The 17,138-nt window shown below is 45.9% G+C and overlaps 1 protein-coding gene across 5 annotated transcripts in view; it reads left to right on the top strand.

The window, feature by feature from the left end:
• The window catches only part of LOC135524765 (arf-GAP with coiled-coil, ANK repeat and PH domain-containing protein 2-like), a 76,543-nt gene that overhangs the window by 19,280 nt on the left and 40,125 nt on the right, over nucleotides 1–17,138 (top strand). For all 5 annotated transcript variants that reach the window (XM_064952571.1, XM_064952570.1, XM_064952569.1 and 2 more), the window contains exons 3-9: nucleotides 2,231–2,350; nucleotides 6,071–6,124; nucleotides 7,136–7,194; nucleotides 8,482–8,665; nucleotides 14,772–14,816; nucleotides 14,931–15,026; nucleotides 16,876–16,950. In XM_064952571.1, the coding sequence (XP_064808643.1) occupies nucleotides 2,231–2,350; nucleotides 6,071–6,124; nucleotides 7,136–7,194; nucleotides 8,482–8,665; nucleotides 14,772–14,816; nucleotides 14,931–15,026; nucleotides 16,876–16,950 (633 nt within the window). The remainder of the gene's footprint in view (nucleotides 1–2,230; nucleotides 2,351–6,070; nucleotides 6,125–7,135; nucleotides 7,195–8,481; nucleotides 8,666–14,771; nucleotides 14,817–14,930; nucleotides 15,027–16,875; nucleotides 16,951–17,138) is intronic.

Genomic DNA, 17,138 nt, shown 5'->3' with positions numbered 1-17,138 from the left:
GCTGTTTGTGTAGATGAACCACTCCCTCGTCATAGTAACCCTGTGTCCCGGTCCCCTTTAACTGGCCTGAGATCAGTACGAGTTAACCTGGAGTGACCCGGTGTCCCGGTCCCCTTTAACTGGCCTGAGATCAGCACGAGTTAACCTGGTGTCCCGGTCCCCTTTAACTGGCCTGAGATCAGCACGAGTTGACCTGGAGTGAGGGAACGAGAGTCTCAATCTGGAAAGATGGGTACATAGGAGTGTGATGAAATCCCACTTGTAGTTCTATAAAGACCCTGCAGCCAGTCACTGGAGCATTTTTCTTTAAAAAATAAAATGTTTTGTTGGTGGAAGAGGTGGGATTTTACTTATTGCTTGCAAGTTTACTCACTATTCCTATATCTCCAGTGATTGCGGACTGCATTGTTATTGGTGTCTCCCCCACCTCTCATACAATACCCTGGTGTCACTTCCCTGTTGCTCTGCAGCGGAAGGATCTGCTCCAGGAGTCGTGGTGTGACTGCAGGGTGAGGGATGGAGGGGTGTGCCTGGAAGAGGAGGCTAAAGTTCAGGCTTTTCTTAGAAACTAGGCCTTGCCATTGAGAAAGAGAGCTACCCACACAACCAAGTTGAATCTTAAAGAAACAGGTTTCATTGGGACAATATTAATTCCCCTTGGGTGTAAAGAATATAAACTACAGATACTAATGTTGAATGAACAGTCATACAATCAAGGAAATCAGTGGCTATTATTATTTATTTACATTTTTTTATTCAAGATTGAATCTGCTGCAGGACAAACATTGAAGTATCTAGGAGGTAGCAGTCAATGATGGCACGAATGCCCTGACTACACCGCCCGCGTCGCAAAATAAATGTAGGAATCTATGTTATTCAATTATTGCACCCACACTGCTCGTGTGCGTCAACGAGCGTCTGCGTTGCCAAGGGCTAAAATAGAAGTAATTTCTATTTCTGACGCAGATCGTGCTGCAAGTGCTGCCTCTCTCCTCATTGGTTTCTAGAATCAGGTATCCACGTGCCATCTCCTCATTGGTTATACACACGTGGGTGATTGAAAGACTAACTTTGTTGCCGGTCGTCGTATGTGAAATACTATGAAAGTTTAGATGCCAATCACCATATAAGTTCTAAGATGAAAAAGCCTAGAAGGAGGAGAGATGACTAGAAACAATTTGTTTGACCGTTTTATGTGTGGATTAATTGTCGGAGAAGAGGACCTTGGGCATTTCAGGTAAAATGTTGTTTTGTTTATATCCCAGGACAAATTAGCTAGCAAGTGCAAGCTAGCTAGCTAAATTGCCATACATGTTTAATGCTTTTCGACCTGTCCCCAAATTAATGTACTTGGTTCCGAGTTTGTTTTGATATTTTAACCTGCGTATTGTGATCACGTTTGGTGTGTGGGGGCAAAATAAATGTATGCATGATGGCGCACGCAGCCAGTTTGGGTTCCGTGTTACACGGAAGTGCGCAGCTTTCTTGGGAGGGAAATGCAACCAGTTTTTTGGGGGGGGGGCTCAAAAAGGGGCTTAGGTGGTGGTCGTGGCCGTGGTCGGCCCGTTGGTGTGTGAATTTGAGAACATTTTAGAGGCCCCCATCGTAGGCGGTGTATAGACATTTTAGCAATTTTCTTGCCATTCTACAAATTAATCCATGGAGCTGAGACCTTTTTTTGCTGCTTTAAAGCTAATTTCCTTTATTCTACACATTTTGTCATGCCGCTAAGAGAATGTTGCCGTTTTTAAGGGATCCTTTGGTATTTTAACAATGAGGCCCTTTGTCTACTTCCCCCAGAGTCTCAGATGAAGTTGTGGATACCATTTGTCTCTGTGTCAAGTATGAAGGAAATTGGAGGTAGTTTTGTGAGCCAAAGCTAATGCAATTCTATGCATTTTGCCATGGCTAATTCTGTGTTCTTCTGCTCAAACATAACAATATACTGCTAAATATTATTATTAGTATTTTATTTTTATTCTTCCTGACTGTCTAGCTTTTATTTTGGTGATTGATAGTTCTCAAGGATTATATAAAATAAAAAGTATATTTCTGGTGGATTTAAATGTTAGATTTTCAGCCTTTCTCCAAGTTGTTTATTTATCAAACTTCCAGTGTTTGAACATGGACAAGTGTTCCAAAGGGTCAGCGTGGAAAGCAAGTGCTATTTCATCCATTACTCACTTCTGTCATCCCTCTCCATTTCTCTCTCTCGTTCTCTCACCTCTAGCTGGTGAAGCTATGCATCGGGATGATCGACGCCGGCAAGGCTTACAACACGGCAAACAAACAGTTTGTCAATGGAATCCGCGAGCTCGCTGCGAGCTCCACCAAAGATGAAGTCATTGAGGTAAAAGACCTATGTTAACTTAGTTTGGACTTGAGAAGCTCAAGCTGTCTGTTCATACTGTTAGACAACCGCCAGTTCCCTCGACTCTCTTTACTGGGACTCCTCTGTTATCTTCTCAGACATTTCTGCATTGAGGGTTCTGCATTTCTGTTCCTTTTTCGTGTCACTTTCCTTTACAGCTTCTCCCCTGGGTCTGAAGTTCAGCCATAGTGCATTTTTCTGAAAGAATGCCCTAGCTGAAGAATTCTCCCTGAAAGCGCAATTGCTGCTCAAGGTTCAAATGACCGAAAGCAGCATAGCTCTACACTCGTGGATTTCCTTTTACCTCAGTCACCCTCCGGAGGTTCTACTAGTCTGGAATTCAGTGTTTATACCCCGTCGCTCATAAGTGTGTTGTGTGTCAGGGCTTGACTAAATGTCCACTGGTGTCACTTCATTTTCCAGTCGGTGGCACCAGCCCATGATTTGGTCACACCAGGAAAGAAATCTGAAACGTCACTTGATAGAAAAAGCAAGTAATTTCTTATTAAGCCATTCACAGTGCTTTATTAAGACATGTAATAGACTACTGGGATGGTAGTCAAGAAATAATTAGAATCCAACGCATCCATAGAGGAATGGTAAATTCCATGTCCTAAATAAAACGATGCGGTTGTAGCCACTCGTAATGGACAATGCGTGTTTAGCACACTCCATATCCCATCAATACCATATCAAAAAAATCTTGGTTGTAAAATAGTTGTTATAGAGCACAAATGGGAAATAAAAAATGATACCTACAGAAAGCTGAGAACCTCCTCTATTTTTTTAAGTGTGTTTTTCCTGCAATTGGATTTTGAAATGTTAGTCTACAATCAGGACAAACACTTTATTCTCCCAGTGTGCTAGGGGGAGAGGGAGTAAGTGGCTTGCTCAGCACAGGAGTGGGTCCAGCAAAACTGGCACAGCTGCAGGGCGGGACTTTAATGATAGGATAAATGTGAGGATTATGCACATTTATGGTTTGTCCAAATCCTGTTTTTAACCTCCTGGGAAAAAAAGTGACCTTTGGCGTGAAGTGACCATGTAGAAAGGGCAGCCAAAGGGTCGCAAAATGCAACTAAATGGTCGCAGCCTGGAGCCGTGTGTGTGAGGCTATTTCATACAATAGGACTATTATCCATGGAAAATACATTTTTGTCTTAGACCGAGGTTTTCACACAGCACTGTTCTGTCCCGTGTATATGGACCTAACGTCGCTGTTCTGTCCCGTGTATCTGGACCTAACGTCACAATACAGATTGATTTAGATTTTTTTTTTTACATTTAACTTTGTCACATGTGCCGAATACAACAAGTGTAGCAGGTAGCCTAGTGGTTAGAGCGTTGGACTTGTAACCAAAAAGGTTGCTGGATCGAATCCCCGAGCTGACAAGTAAAAAATCTGTCCTTTTGCCCCTGAACAAGGCAGTTAACCCACTGTTCCACGATAGGCCGTCCATGTAAATAAGAATTTGTTCTTAACTGACTTGCCTAGTTAAATAAATAAAAACTGTGAAATGCTTACTTACAAGCCCTTAACCAACAGTGCAGTTTAAGAAAGAGTTTATTTACCAAATAAACTAAAGAGGCTATATACAGGGGGTACCGGTACCGAGTCAATGTGGAGGCTATATACTGGGGGTACCGGTACCGAGTCAATGTGGAGGTTATATACAGGGGGTACCGGTACCGAGTCAATGTGGAGGCTATATACTGGGGGTACCGGTACCGAGTCAATGTGCGGGGGGTACAGGTTAGTTGAGGTAATTTGTACATGTAGGTAGGGGTGAAGTGACTATGCATAATTAATAAACAGTGAGTAGAATGATTAATTTGATTTAACTGTTCAGCAGTTTGGGGGGTAGAAGCTGTTAAGGAGCCTTTTGGTCCTAGACATGGAGCTCCGGTACCTCTTGCCGTGCGGTAGCAGAGAGAACAGTCTATGACTTGGGTGACTGGAGACCTAGTATCTAACGTGCAGACCCTAGTATCTAACGTGCAGACCCTAGTATCTAACGTGCAGACCCTAGTATCTAACGTGCAGACCCTAGTATCTAACGTGCAGACCCTAGTATCTAACGTGCAGACCCTAGTATCTAACGTGCAGACCCTAGTATCTAACGTGCAGACCAAGCATCTAACGTGCAGACCCTAGTATCTAACGTGCAGACCCTAGTATCTAACGTGACCCTAGATCAGACCCTAGTATCTAACGTGCAGACCCTAGTATCTAACGTGCAGACCCTAGTATCTAACGTGCAGACCCTAGTATCTAACGTGCAGACCCTAGTATCTAACGTGCAGACCCTAGTATCTAACGTGCAGACCCTAGTATCTAACGTGCAGACCCTAGTATCTAACGTAGACCCTAGTATCTAACGTGCAGACCCTAGTATCTAACGTGCAGACCCTAGTATCTAACGTGCAGACCCTAGTATCTAACGTGCAGACCCTAGTATCTAACGTGCAGACCCTAGTATCTAACGTGCAGACCCTAGTATCTAACGTGCAGACCCTAGTATCTAACGTGCAGACCCTAGTATCTAACGTGCAGACCCTAGTATCTAACGTGCAGACCCTAGTATCTAACGTGCAGACCCTAGTATCTAACGTGCAGACCCTAGTATCTAACGTGACAGACCCTAGTATCTAACGTGCAGACCCTAGTATCTAACGCATCTAACGAGACCCTAGTATCTAACGTGCAGACCCTAGTATCTAACGTGCAGACCCAAGCATCTAACGTGCAGACCCAAGCATCTAACGTGACCCTAGCATCTAACGTGCAGACCCAAGCATCTAACGTGCAGACCCAAGCATCTAACGTGCAGACCTAGTATCTAACGTGCAGACCCTAGTATCTAACGTGCAGACCCTAGCATCTAACGTGCAGACCAAGCATCTAACGTGCAGACCCTAGTATCTAACGTGCAGACCAAGCATCTAACGTGCAGACCAAGCATCTAACGTGCAGACCAAGCATCTAACGTGCAGACCTAGCATCTAACGTGCAGACCCTAGTATCTAACGTGCAGACCCTAGTATCTAACGTGCAGACCCTAGCATCTAACGTGCAGACCCTAGTATCTAACGTGCAGACCCTAGTATCTAACGTGCAGACCCTAGTATCTAACGTGCAGACCAAGCATCTAACGTGCAGACCCTAGTTTCTAACGTGCAGACCCTAGTATCTAACGTGCAGACCCTAGTATCTAACGTGCAGACCCTAGTATCTAACGTGCAGACCAAGCATCTAACGTGCAGACCCTAGTATCTAACGTGCAGACCCTAGTTTCTAACGTGCAGACCCTAGCATCTAACGTGCAGACCCTAGCATCTAACGTGCAGACCCTAGTATCTAACGTGCAGACCCTAGTATCTAACGTGCAGACCCTAGTATCTAACGTGCAGACCCTAGTATCTAACGTGCAGACCCTAGTATCTAACGTGCAGACCAAGCATCTAACGTGCAGACCAAGCATCTAACGTGCAGACCAAGCATCTAACGTGCAGACCTAGTATCTAACGTGCAGACCTAGTATCTAACGTGCAGACCCTAGTATCTAACGTGCAGACCCTAGTATCTAACGTGCAGACCCTAGTATCTAACGTGCAGACCAAGCATCTAACGTGCAGACCCTAGTATCTAACGTGCAGACCTAGTATCTTTGTGTTACTCTTTTTTTTTTTCTCCCACAGTCCAGTCTCACAACGTTTGCTGAGAGTCTGCAGGAGATGATCAACTATCACACGGTATGACATTTGATTTTAAAACAGAACGTGGTTGTGATATACAGTTGGCTTGTGTATCGAACCCAAAGACCATCAATGTTAAGTGCCAGTGGGTGGTTTTGACAGGAATGGGACCTTAAAATAGTCGGGCTTTCGTCTCGCTGAAAAGCAGAACTGCAAAACCAAAAACATCTCATGTTCCAAACACAGCCTTCAACCGCATGTAACAGGGAACAAACATCCTGCCTGCTTAAATGCCTCCCTAGTCTCTTCTTTCAAGTTTGGTAGGACACTTGTTAATGTCCTACCCTCAATACCATTCCCCCTAAACCCTATGGTGCACCAGAGCAGGTTTTAGATGGTGACTTAACACTGGAGAGACCTCCCAGGTCCTGTCTTAGTGTCCTACTGCCTAAACCCTAGGGTCTGAGACCATGACTCGACACTGGAGACTGCAGTGAGATCAGCTGAATGATTTGTTCCAAGTTTGCTACTCCAGTGTTAACCCTGAGCACATGATCCTTAAAGCACAGAGCCAAAAATCTGTTTTGTCACCAGAGCACGGCCCTCCTGTCCCAACCACACTGGTCGTATTGTCTGGTCCTGCATCAGCAGGTTCAACACCATGAGGCCTTCAGCTTTGGTGTGTCTGAGGCTAATTTAGCTAACTGTCTGTTTTTGGAAGGAAGCTCTATGAGTCGGTGGTCTCTGACTAACTAGCTGCATTACACAGCATGTCATTATTGAGCTGATTGGGTTTTGAAACCTTATAGGCTGGTGTGAATTAAAATATGTCTGAAGGGGGACAGTCCGAACAATGCTGATTTTATTTGTCACGTTTTGTGAACTCCTCTATGAAGTAGAGGTACACACCCTGGTGCGATGGAGTGCTGACTTGCAGAACACACACCGTTTGCGTGTAAATAAATGAGTTTCACACACTCCAGCTCGTCATAATTAAATGTGAAAAGTTCGCTGCTGTTACTCGGTTGGACAGGTACTTGAATCAGTCATTTGTTTCTCTGCTTATAGATTCTGTTTGACCAGGCCCAGCGATCGATTAAGACACAGCTTCTATCATTTGTCAAAGAGTAAGTATAAGTATGTCAACACATCACTGTTAAGTGTTCTTCTTGTACACAATAACAATGGACATTAAGTTATGAACAGTATCTCTGAATTTAACATACAAATGGTTTCTGATAGATCATGATCTTGGTCGAAAATAACGAAGGAAGTAAATGACATGGTTGAGCCGTGTAAAATAAAAAATCGCACCGCACAACTGCTCAAAAGGAGGAAGCCCACGCACACAAGCATCACATGCTTATGAATGAAGAGATTAGGGGCAGCACATCGATACAATGGAGGATGGGATTAGACTCAGTCCAGGATGCAATGTGTAATACTAGGTTATTTGTTCAGAATATTAGCTTCTGTCATTTTCCCAGAGAGTTTGCGTAAGAGTTTAAGTCTGCCTTTGCCCACACCACATACAGGCAAAACTCCTACATCAGGGTTCTTTTTTTTAAAGAAACACTCAAAACTATCTAACCAAACAATTACTCACTCCTCCTAAGCAGTCTAAGGTGACTTTTACTCAGACTCGAGCAGTACAAGCCAAAAAACAACATTTTGAGTTGAGGTAGTAACCTTTTCCTCTGTTTAGAGTAACTAGTGTCCTCATATCTGTACCAATTCATTTTAAATGTACAATTCACACTGCGCACACTAGCAAATGATTCAGGGTGCATGTGAGGCTAATAGCCGACTAGTCATTAATTGCTTTGTCAAGTACTTAACTCGAGCATATGACATCACTCTGAAGGCGGTAGACTCATTTGGACTCACAAGAAGGGAGAGAAATTATATGTTTGTGGACGTTACTTTCCTGTAAAATACTATAAACATAGAATATATACATTTTCCTCTAATGATTAGCTAGACCGCTTGTTAATACATTTTTCAATGTTGCACATTTTCTTATTTTCGCCTGAGTGACTTCAATTGGTCCTTTCTTCTTGGTTACTGGTATTTGGGCTATTACAGCCACTAGTTCTGGTTATTTTTTTAAACAATGTGAATCATAGAATCTCACTTGCGCTTTTTAAAATTTATTTGAAAAACAAATGAACCATGTGAAACCAGAGAGAATCTCATTGCCTTCTCCATTTTTAACTTGTACAACCAAAACATGGCTGCAAAGAAGGTCTCAAAAATAAAATAAACAATTGAATGCCAATGAATGAATGAAAGAAAGTAATGGCTATATTCCTGGATGAAGTACAATTTGACTAAATTGACAAACATTTCGCGGAGATGAGGCTTTCCTCAGTGTCATACCTATTTCTGACCTATGTTTTAACTCCCGCCCTTAGGGACCTGCGGAAGTTCAAAGAGGCTAAGAAGCAGTTTGACAAGGTGAGTGAGGAGAAGGAGGCGGCGTTGAACAAGAACGCCCAGGCGCCTCGCAACAAGCAGCACGAGGTGGAGGAGGCCACCAACATCCTGACGGCTACGCGCAAGTGCTTCCGCCACATCGTCCTTGACTACGTCCTCCAGGTACAGGCCCAGGATCAGTTTACCTTATAAATCCTTAACTTAACCTTCGGAGGTAAGTAAACATGCTTAGACTGACCTTCTTTTATATCCGTTTTTCAACTTCATCCTACTATGAAGTAGCAAAGACGTGTGTTCACCAAGCCCTGTCCTGGAGCGCAAACCCCCAGTGTGCCAGGTTTAGTTTCAGGCCAACACCTGCAAATAGCAGATAATTGGCTGAATCCCTGTCACGTTTGTATTCAAGGGCAAAACTTAGCTTTGCACTGGAAAACAAAAAATTGGTGTTTCATATTGGACTAGTTCAGTCCCTCAGTTTCAGTCAGTTTTCCTCTGTTTGTTGTCAAATTAATACGAATCAGGTGTGACCGTGTTAGGCTGGAACAATAGAGCCCCACAGTAGAGGTGTCATAATAGCCATTGGACTGTTAGCTTAAGAGGCCCATCGGACATATACTTTGGCCACTATACCTATTCTGCCAATTGGCCTGGTTTACCACACGGAGCCCTGCTGATCCTTCTGCCACACGGAGCTCTGCTGACCCCGGCTCGCTAGCTGCCTGAAGCCACTCACTGGACTCCTATGATCACTCGGCTACGAATGCCTCTCCCTAACGTCAAAATGCCTTGTCCATTGCTGTTTTGGTTAGTAATTATTCCCTTATTTCACTGTAGAGCCTCTAGCCCTGCTCAATACGCCTTAGTTAACACTTTAGTTCCACCTCCCACACATGCGGTGACATCAGCTGGTTTAAATGATAGTCTCTAGAAATATCTCTTTCATCTTCACTCTATGTACAGGTCTACCCCCACTGTATTCACATCCTACCATCCCTTTTTCTGTACATTATGCCTTGAATCTATTCTACCTTGCCCAGAAACCTGCTCCTTTTACTCTCTGTTCTGAATGTACTAGACGACCAGTTATTTTAGCCTTTAGCCGTACACTTATCCTACTCCTCTTTTCCTCTGGTGATGTGGAGATTAATCAAGGCCCTGCTGTGCCTAGCTCCACTCCCATTCCCCAGGCACTCTCATTTGTTGACTTTTGTAACCGTAAAAGCCTTGGTTTCATGCATGTTAACATTAGAAGCCTTTATTCACTGCCATAGCACACTCTGCCAACCTGGATGTCCTAGCCGTGTCTGAATCCTGGCTTAGGAAGACCACCAAAAATCCTGAAATTTCCATCCCTAACTATAACATTTTCTGACAAGATGGAACTGCCAAAGGGGGCGGAGTTGCAATCTACTGCAGGGATAGCCTGCAGAGTTCTCTTACTATCCAGGTCTGTGCCCAAACAATGAGCTTCTACTTTTAAAAATCCACCTCTCCAGAAACAAGTCTCTTACCGTTGCCGCTTGCTATAGACCACCACCTGCCCCCAGCTGTGCCCTGGACGCCATATGCGAATTGATTGCCCCCCATCTATCTACAGAGCTTGTGCTGTTAGGTGACCTAAACTGGGACATCCTTAACACCCCGGCCATCCTACAATCTAAGCTAGATGCCCTCAACCTCACACAAATTATCAATGAACCCACCAGGTACAACCCCAAATCCGTAAACACGGGCACTCTCATAGATAATCCTAACCAACCTGCACTCCAAATACACCTCTACTGTCTTCAACCAGGATCTCAGCGATCACTGCCTCATTGCCTGCGTCCGTAATGGGTCTGCGGTCAAGCGACCACCCCTCATCACTGTCAAACGCTCCCTAAAACACTTCAGCGAGCAGGGTTTTCTAATCGCCCTGGCCTGGGTATCCTGGGAGGATGTTGACCTCATTCCGTGCTTCCTCACCATTTTAAGTAAGCATGCCCCATTTAAAAAAAAATTGAACCAGGAACAGATATAGCTTTTGGTTCACTCCAGACCTAACTGCCCTTGACCAGCACAAAAACATCCTGTGGGGTACTGCGTTAGCATCGAATAGCCCCCGCGATTTGTAACTTTTCAGGGAAGTTAGGAACCAATATACACAGGCAGTTAGGAAAGCTAAGGCTAGCTTTTTCATGTGCATCCTATAGCACTAACTCCCAAAGGTTCTGGGACACTAAAGTTCATGGAGAATAAGAGCACCTCCTCCCAGCTGCCCACTGCATTGAGGCTAGGAAACACTGTCACAACAGATAAATCAGCGATAATTGAAAATTTCAATAAGCATTTTTCTACTGGGGGCCTGTTGTCCTCTGGCAGTCTCTATGGGTGTGCCACAAGGTTCAATCCTCGGGCCGACTCTCTTCTCTGTATACATCAATGATGTCGCTCTTGCTGCTGGTGAGTCTCTGATCCACCTCTACGCAGACGACACCATTCTGTATACTTCTGGCCCTTTTTTGGACACTGTGTTAACTAACCTCCAGACGAGCTTCAATGCCATACAACTCTCCTTCCGTGGCCTCCAACTGCTCTTAAATGCAAGCTAAACTAAATGCATGCTCTTCAACCCATCGCTGCCCACACTTACCCACCCGTCCAGCATCACGACTTAGAATGTGTGGACCACTACAAATACCTAGGTGTCTGGTTAGACTGTAAACTCTCCTTCCAGACTGACATTAAGCATCTCCAATCCAAAATGTTATCTAGAATCCTATTTCGCAGCAAAGCATCCTTCACTCATGCTGCCAAACATACCCTAGTAAAACTGACTATCCTGCCGATCCTTGACTTAGGCGATGTCATTTACACAATAGCCTCCAACACTCTACTCAGAAAATTGGATTCAGTCTATCAGTGCCATCCGTTTTGTCACCAAAGCCCCATATACTACCCATCACTGCGACCTGCATGCACTCGTTGGCTGGCCCTCGCTTCATATCCGTCACCAAACCCACTGGCTCCAGGTCATCTATAAGTCTTTGCTAGGTAAACCCTGCCTTATCTCAGCTTACTGGTAACCATAGCAGCACCCACCCGCAGCACGTGCTCCAGCAGGTATATTTCACTGGTCATCCCCATAGCCAATTCTATCACATTTAAACAAGTATTCTGACACTTTACTCAGTACTTTGTTGTAGCACCTTTGGCAGCGATTACAGCCTCCAGTCTTCTTGGGTATGATGCTGCAAGTTTTGGAACACCTGTATTTGGGGATTTCCTCCCATTCTTCTCTGCAGATCATCTCAAGCTCTGTCAAGTTGGATGAGCAGTGTCGCTGCACAGCTATTTTCAGGTGTCTCCAGGGATGTTAGTTCGGGCTCTAGCTTGGCCACTCGAGCATTCAGAGACTTGTCCCGAAGCCGCTCCTGCGTTGTTGGCTGTGTGCTTAGGGTTGTTGTCCTGTTGGAAGGTGAACATTTGCTCCAGTCTGAGCGCTCTAGAGCAGGTTTTCATCAATAATCTCGCTGTTCTTTGCTCCGTAATAAATTTGCTAACATTTCTAAAAATCTGTTTTCCCTTTGTCATTATGGTTACAGCCTTATTCTAAAACCATGTTAAATACAAAAACCTAGATATGGCAGCTATTATTCTACTATAGCAAGAGTCTGCTTGGTTGGTTGCGGTCTCTCGCTCTCTCCTCCATGTTCCTGTGTCACTTGCTCACTTGGAGTAGTCTACACACACAGCACGGCCCCTACTAGAGGGTTACCTCTCTCTCTCTCTCTCTCTCCCTCCTCTCACAGTAGCCTACACACACATCACGGCCCCTGCTAGAGGGTTACCTCTCTCTCTCTCCCTCTCACAGTAGCCTACGCACACAGCACGGCCCCTGCTAGAGGGTTACCTCTCTCTCCTTCCTCTCACAGTAGCCTACACACACAGCACGGCCCCTGCTAGAGGGTTACCTCTCTCTCCTTCCTCTCACAGTAGCCTACACACACAGCACGGCCCCTGCTAGAGGGTTACCTCTCTCTCCCTCTCTCTCGCGCTTTATCAGCTCCGGATGTAGCTCAATAATGGACTTTTCTGCTGTTTCTCTCCCTCGGATCGGACAGGGTCTGGGTCAAACCAGGTCTTTACGGAGTGTGTCTAGTTGTCCTCGGGTCCGTTCGGAACGGGTCTCTCTTTTAAAAATTAATTTCTGCTAATCGGGTCCGTCTGGCAAAGTCCCTGGGCCCTTTCGGAACGAGTCCAACTTTTTGGAACCGCGAAGGCCTCTACTCTGTAGCATGAAAGTAAAGGCCAAAGTGTCCATGCAATGCAGACCCTGATAAGAATCCTCACACTCAGGCACATTCAGCCTATAGGTCCAACAGGGTGCTGTTCACTCACTGGACCTCTGTCTTTCTGTCGTCCCATAGATGGTCATAGTGTTTAGGGCTGTCACATTTAGTCTGAAGACCCAGGCTTGTCAAGGCCACATGGCTTTTACAGTACACAAGGTATATTTCCCTGATAGCTTAGCTGACCTTTCACAATGGAGAGAACAGTCGTGTATCACCGGAATACATTTACATGAATACAGCCCTGCCTGCTCCTGGGCGCCTGCTCCTGGGTCGGCTGCTCCTGGGCGGCTGCTCCTGGGCGCCTGCTCCTGGGCGGCTGCTCCTGGGCGGCTGCTCCTGGACGGCTGCTCCTGGGCGGCTGCTCCTGGACGGCTGCTCCTGGGCGGCTGCTCCTGGGCGGCTGCTCCTGGGCGGCTGCTCCTGGGCGGCTGCTCCTGGACGGCTGCTCCTGGGCGGCTGCTCCTGGGCGCCTGCTCCTGGGCGGCTGCTCCTGGACGGCTGCTCCTGGGCGCCTGCTCCTGGGCGGCTGCTCCTGGGCGGCTGCTCCTGGGCGGCTGCTCCTGGGTCGGCTGCTCCTGGGCGGCTGCTCCTGGGCGGCTGCTCCTGGGCGGCTGCTCCTGGGCGCCTGCTCCTGGGCGGCTGCTCCTGGGCGGCTGCTCCTGGGCGGCTGCTCCTGGGCGGCTGCTCCTGGGCGGCTGCAGTGATGATTCATGGACAATGTCGGCTGATAAGGGGACCAGCCGTAGCCATAATGTGCGGCCCAAATTACACCTTTATTCTTAATTTTAGTGGACTGCTTTTGGACCAGGGCCCATAGGACTCTGGTCAAAAGTAGTGCGCTATATAGGGAATAGGGTGCCATAAGACTCTGGGCTAAAGTAGTGCACTATATAGGGAATAGGGTGCCGTTTGTGACGAAGACGGTGTTGCTGTGAATGGGGAAGTGACTGTTTTCTAGTGCATACGTTTCACAATGAGGGCATTTTTCTGTTTTCAAGGGCTGATTGATAAATTATCTGTCTCTCTCGTCCCTAAATGGGGTAGTGTAGTATTTAGCTTTTCTGCTGTTAAGCGCCGATAACCTATAGCCCATGCCTTGAAATCACAGCTGGTAAAAACCATTTTTAAAGGGGGCATTCCACCTAAGTTGTACATTTTTGAATGTGTTCTGTACGAGTGGGTTGTTCGTGTCGACGACCCCCTTTTAACAGCTGTACTGTAATATTAAAACCTTTTCCAGTTGACTCTGTGCTTTACGTTGCTCAATATCTTCTCAACTGCCCAGTGGGTAAACACCCAGCCCCCCTGAACCTTCCGCGGGTCTAGGAGATATGAAAGATGGTAGAAGCAACATGGTGATAGCACTCCAACTCTCCCGTCCTTTGTCGCTTGCGTCCACCGATCAAATATCTACACGCACCACATCGTGAATTTGTCCGCGTTAGCCCAGATTAAGAAAAGCCCCTGTTTCTTTTATACCTCCTCCGGCTTGAAATGAACCTGATTTTGACCTGCAGACTGCAACAGGCTCGTGTGTGTGTGTGTGTGTGTGTGTGTGTGTGTGACGTTAATTAACTCTGTCTAAAGGGTAAACCCGATAGGTCATAGCAGTTTGTGTACAGTGCAGCTGGGCATATGAGATCACAGGACACATCCTGACTGCAGCATCTCTCTGCTAGAGGGAGGAGGGGCTCCCCCTGATGTCAAAGAGAGGGATAGCCATCTATTCAATCTAGAGTGGCGTAATTCTTGCTAATTATATGCTAGTCATGATGCCCGTTTTAATGGGGACCAATTAATTTGAAATACATTTAAAGTTGACTGGTTGGAACTAGGAAGTGTTTTTGATTCCATAATTTCATTAGCACAGTGCTCTCTCTAGCTTTCTCATAGACATAATCTAACCCTGAACTTTCCTCCCTCCCCACACACAGATCAATGTACTACAGTCCAAGAGAAGATCAGAAATTCTCAAATCGGTAAATATTGTTTTCCAGAGGACCTCCTCATATAAACCTAAGTACCAGTATGTTGATCCTACATCTCTTGCCTCATATACCCGACATCTCTGATTGGTCCGTTTCTCTCCGCAGATGCTGTCCTTCATGTACGCCCACCTGACCTTCTTCCATCAGGGTTACGACCTTTTCAGTGAACTGCAACCGCTGATGAAACAACTGGGGGGACAGGTAGGCCTTTACCCTGTTGTCTCCCATTGTACTGTAGCTACAGCTGTTCACAGCCCTGGGCCTCTCATGCCTTATAGCAATGTTTTATCAAACCTCTCCTCGCGAGAGGTTTCATAGCCCTGAACTATCTCACCTGATTCACCTAGTCGGTCTTTATGATTAGTCGACATGTTGAATCAGGTGTGCTTGATCTGGATTATATCAAATGCATGTCACGTCAGGGCGCCCCCCGACGAGGAGAGGTTTGAGAACCTCGGTCATGGGCAGGGCGCCCCCCGACGAGAAGAGGTTTGAGAACCTCGGTCATGGGCAGGGCGCCCCCCGACGAGGAGAGGTTTGAGAACCTCGGTCATGGCATTGCTCCCGGTACAGAATGGTGTTGCCATGATGGAAGTTAACGCTTGGCCTCCCTGCTTCGGAGTTGAGCTGAAAACGAATTGCTTCTGCCTATAAACAGTTCTCTGTTCTGGGTTCACAAATGTGCCCTAGTTGTGGCACGAGGCAGGGTCTTTGGCCAGAAATAATGCACTTTCGTGTGTGTGTTTGCCGTGGTCACTGCTCAGATAAACCAGCAGATTTCTTCCTTGCCAGGGGAGGTTTAAACGGAAAATGTGACCGAGCTCTTCCTGCTGCTGTTTCTCCTGCTGCTGATCCTCCTGCTGCTGTTCCTCCTGCTGCTGTTCCTCCTGCTGCGATTATTATTATCTTGGTAGAGCAGAGTGGAAATGAGGAAGCTGGATGAGGAATGGTTATTTGTGGTTCATTGGAACTCTAAGCCTAAGTAATACGTTTCCTCTGTCATCGGGTAGTGTTTTCCTGTCTGTGAGATGAGTTATCCTAGCTGCTACTTTAGATTCACAAGAGGAGACTAGAATTACACTGATGTAGGAAACAAGCTCTGGTGTCATCCAGTGACCTAATTAAACAGTCAATAAGTTACTCAATCTGAAGTTGTTTTTAATGTAGTGGATGTGGCGCTAACCACGAAGGAGAGAATAAATCTCCCCACGATCCAATTTCACACATGATAACGCATCAATGGTGGCATCCATTTTGTTCAAGGAGGAGAGCTCATCTCTTAGAGGAGCAGTTGTTTATCCACGGTACATCGACATGTCTATGGGCTAGATTGAAAAGGAGCAAGCAGACTATCCTCTAGCTACATCAAAGGGCTGTTCAAGATAGTTTAGTAGCCTAGTTTGGGGTCTCTGGTTGCTAGTTTTCAGTTTCCCCTACAGACAGACTTGATCTCCAAAATACTTGCTAATCTAAAGTGTCTTCCTCGTCTCACATCCTTCATCTGCACTGTTCTGAAAACACTAGATCCCCTATACCCGACTGGTGGGGTCAGTACGGGCCACAGGTCTTGACTACAAAATCACACACCAGAAAATATATATTTATTATAATTTTTTTGGGGTGGAACTGTCAGGCTTCGACTCCTGGTATCATAAAAACACACGTCATGGAAAATGTGTTGAATTGAATTTAGATTTAAAGTAGCGTTTTCTCTCCGTCAACAAGAGGGGAAGCCTCTTTAAGACTACTGGTATGGGCATGAGGTATTTGTAGGTTTAAGGTGAGCAAAACCATGCAACCTACTTTTAATTTGACCTTTTATTTAACTAGGCAAGTCAGTTAATAACAAATTCTTCTTTTCAATGACGGCCTAGGAACAGTGGGTTAACTGCCTGTTCAGGGGCAGAACGAAAGATTTGTACCTTGTCAGCTCGGGGATTTGAACTTGCAACCTTCCGGTTACTAGTCCAACACTCTAACCGCTAGGCTACCCTGTCGCCCCACATTTACTCACACACTTAATGGTTTCACACACTCTGCTGTGTTTCAGCTGGACCTGCTGGTGGTGGATGCAGCCAAAGAGAAGAGGGACATGGAGCAGAAACACTCCACCATTCAACAGAAGGTACAACCCCTGTCCCCGTCCCCGTCCCTAGCCTTGGACAGCTCTATGAGCCTCTGGTCTAGAGTGGTGATCTGATGGGAGGGGTTCTCTCAGCGATTTTAAAAAGCCTTTCTTATTATATTCCTACCCTTTTCTGTTAGGACCAGCCCTGAAACTCTGCTGCGATTTAAACAAATACCCCCCCCCCC

Source organism: Oncorhynchus masou, chromosome 31 (assembly GCF_036934945.1).
Source record: "Oncorhynchus masou masou isolate Uvic2021 chromosome 31, UVic_Omas_1.1, whole genome shotgun sequence".
Taxonomy (NCBI): Eukaryota; Metazoa; Chordata; class Actinopteri; order Salmoniformes; family Salmonidae; genus Oncorhynchus; species Oncorhynchus masou.
This window is presented reverse-complemented; position numbering and strand designations above follow the sequence as displayed.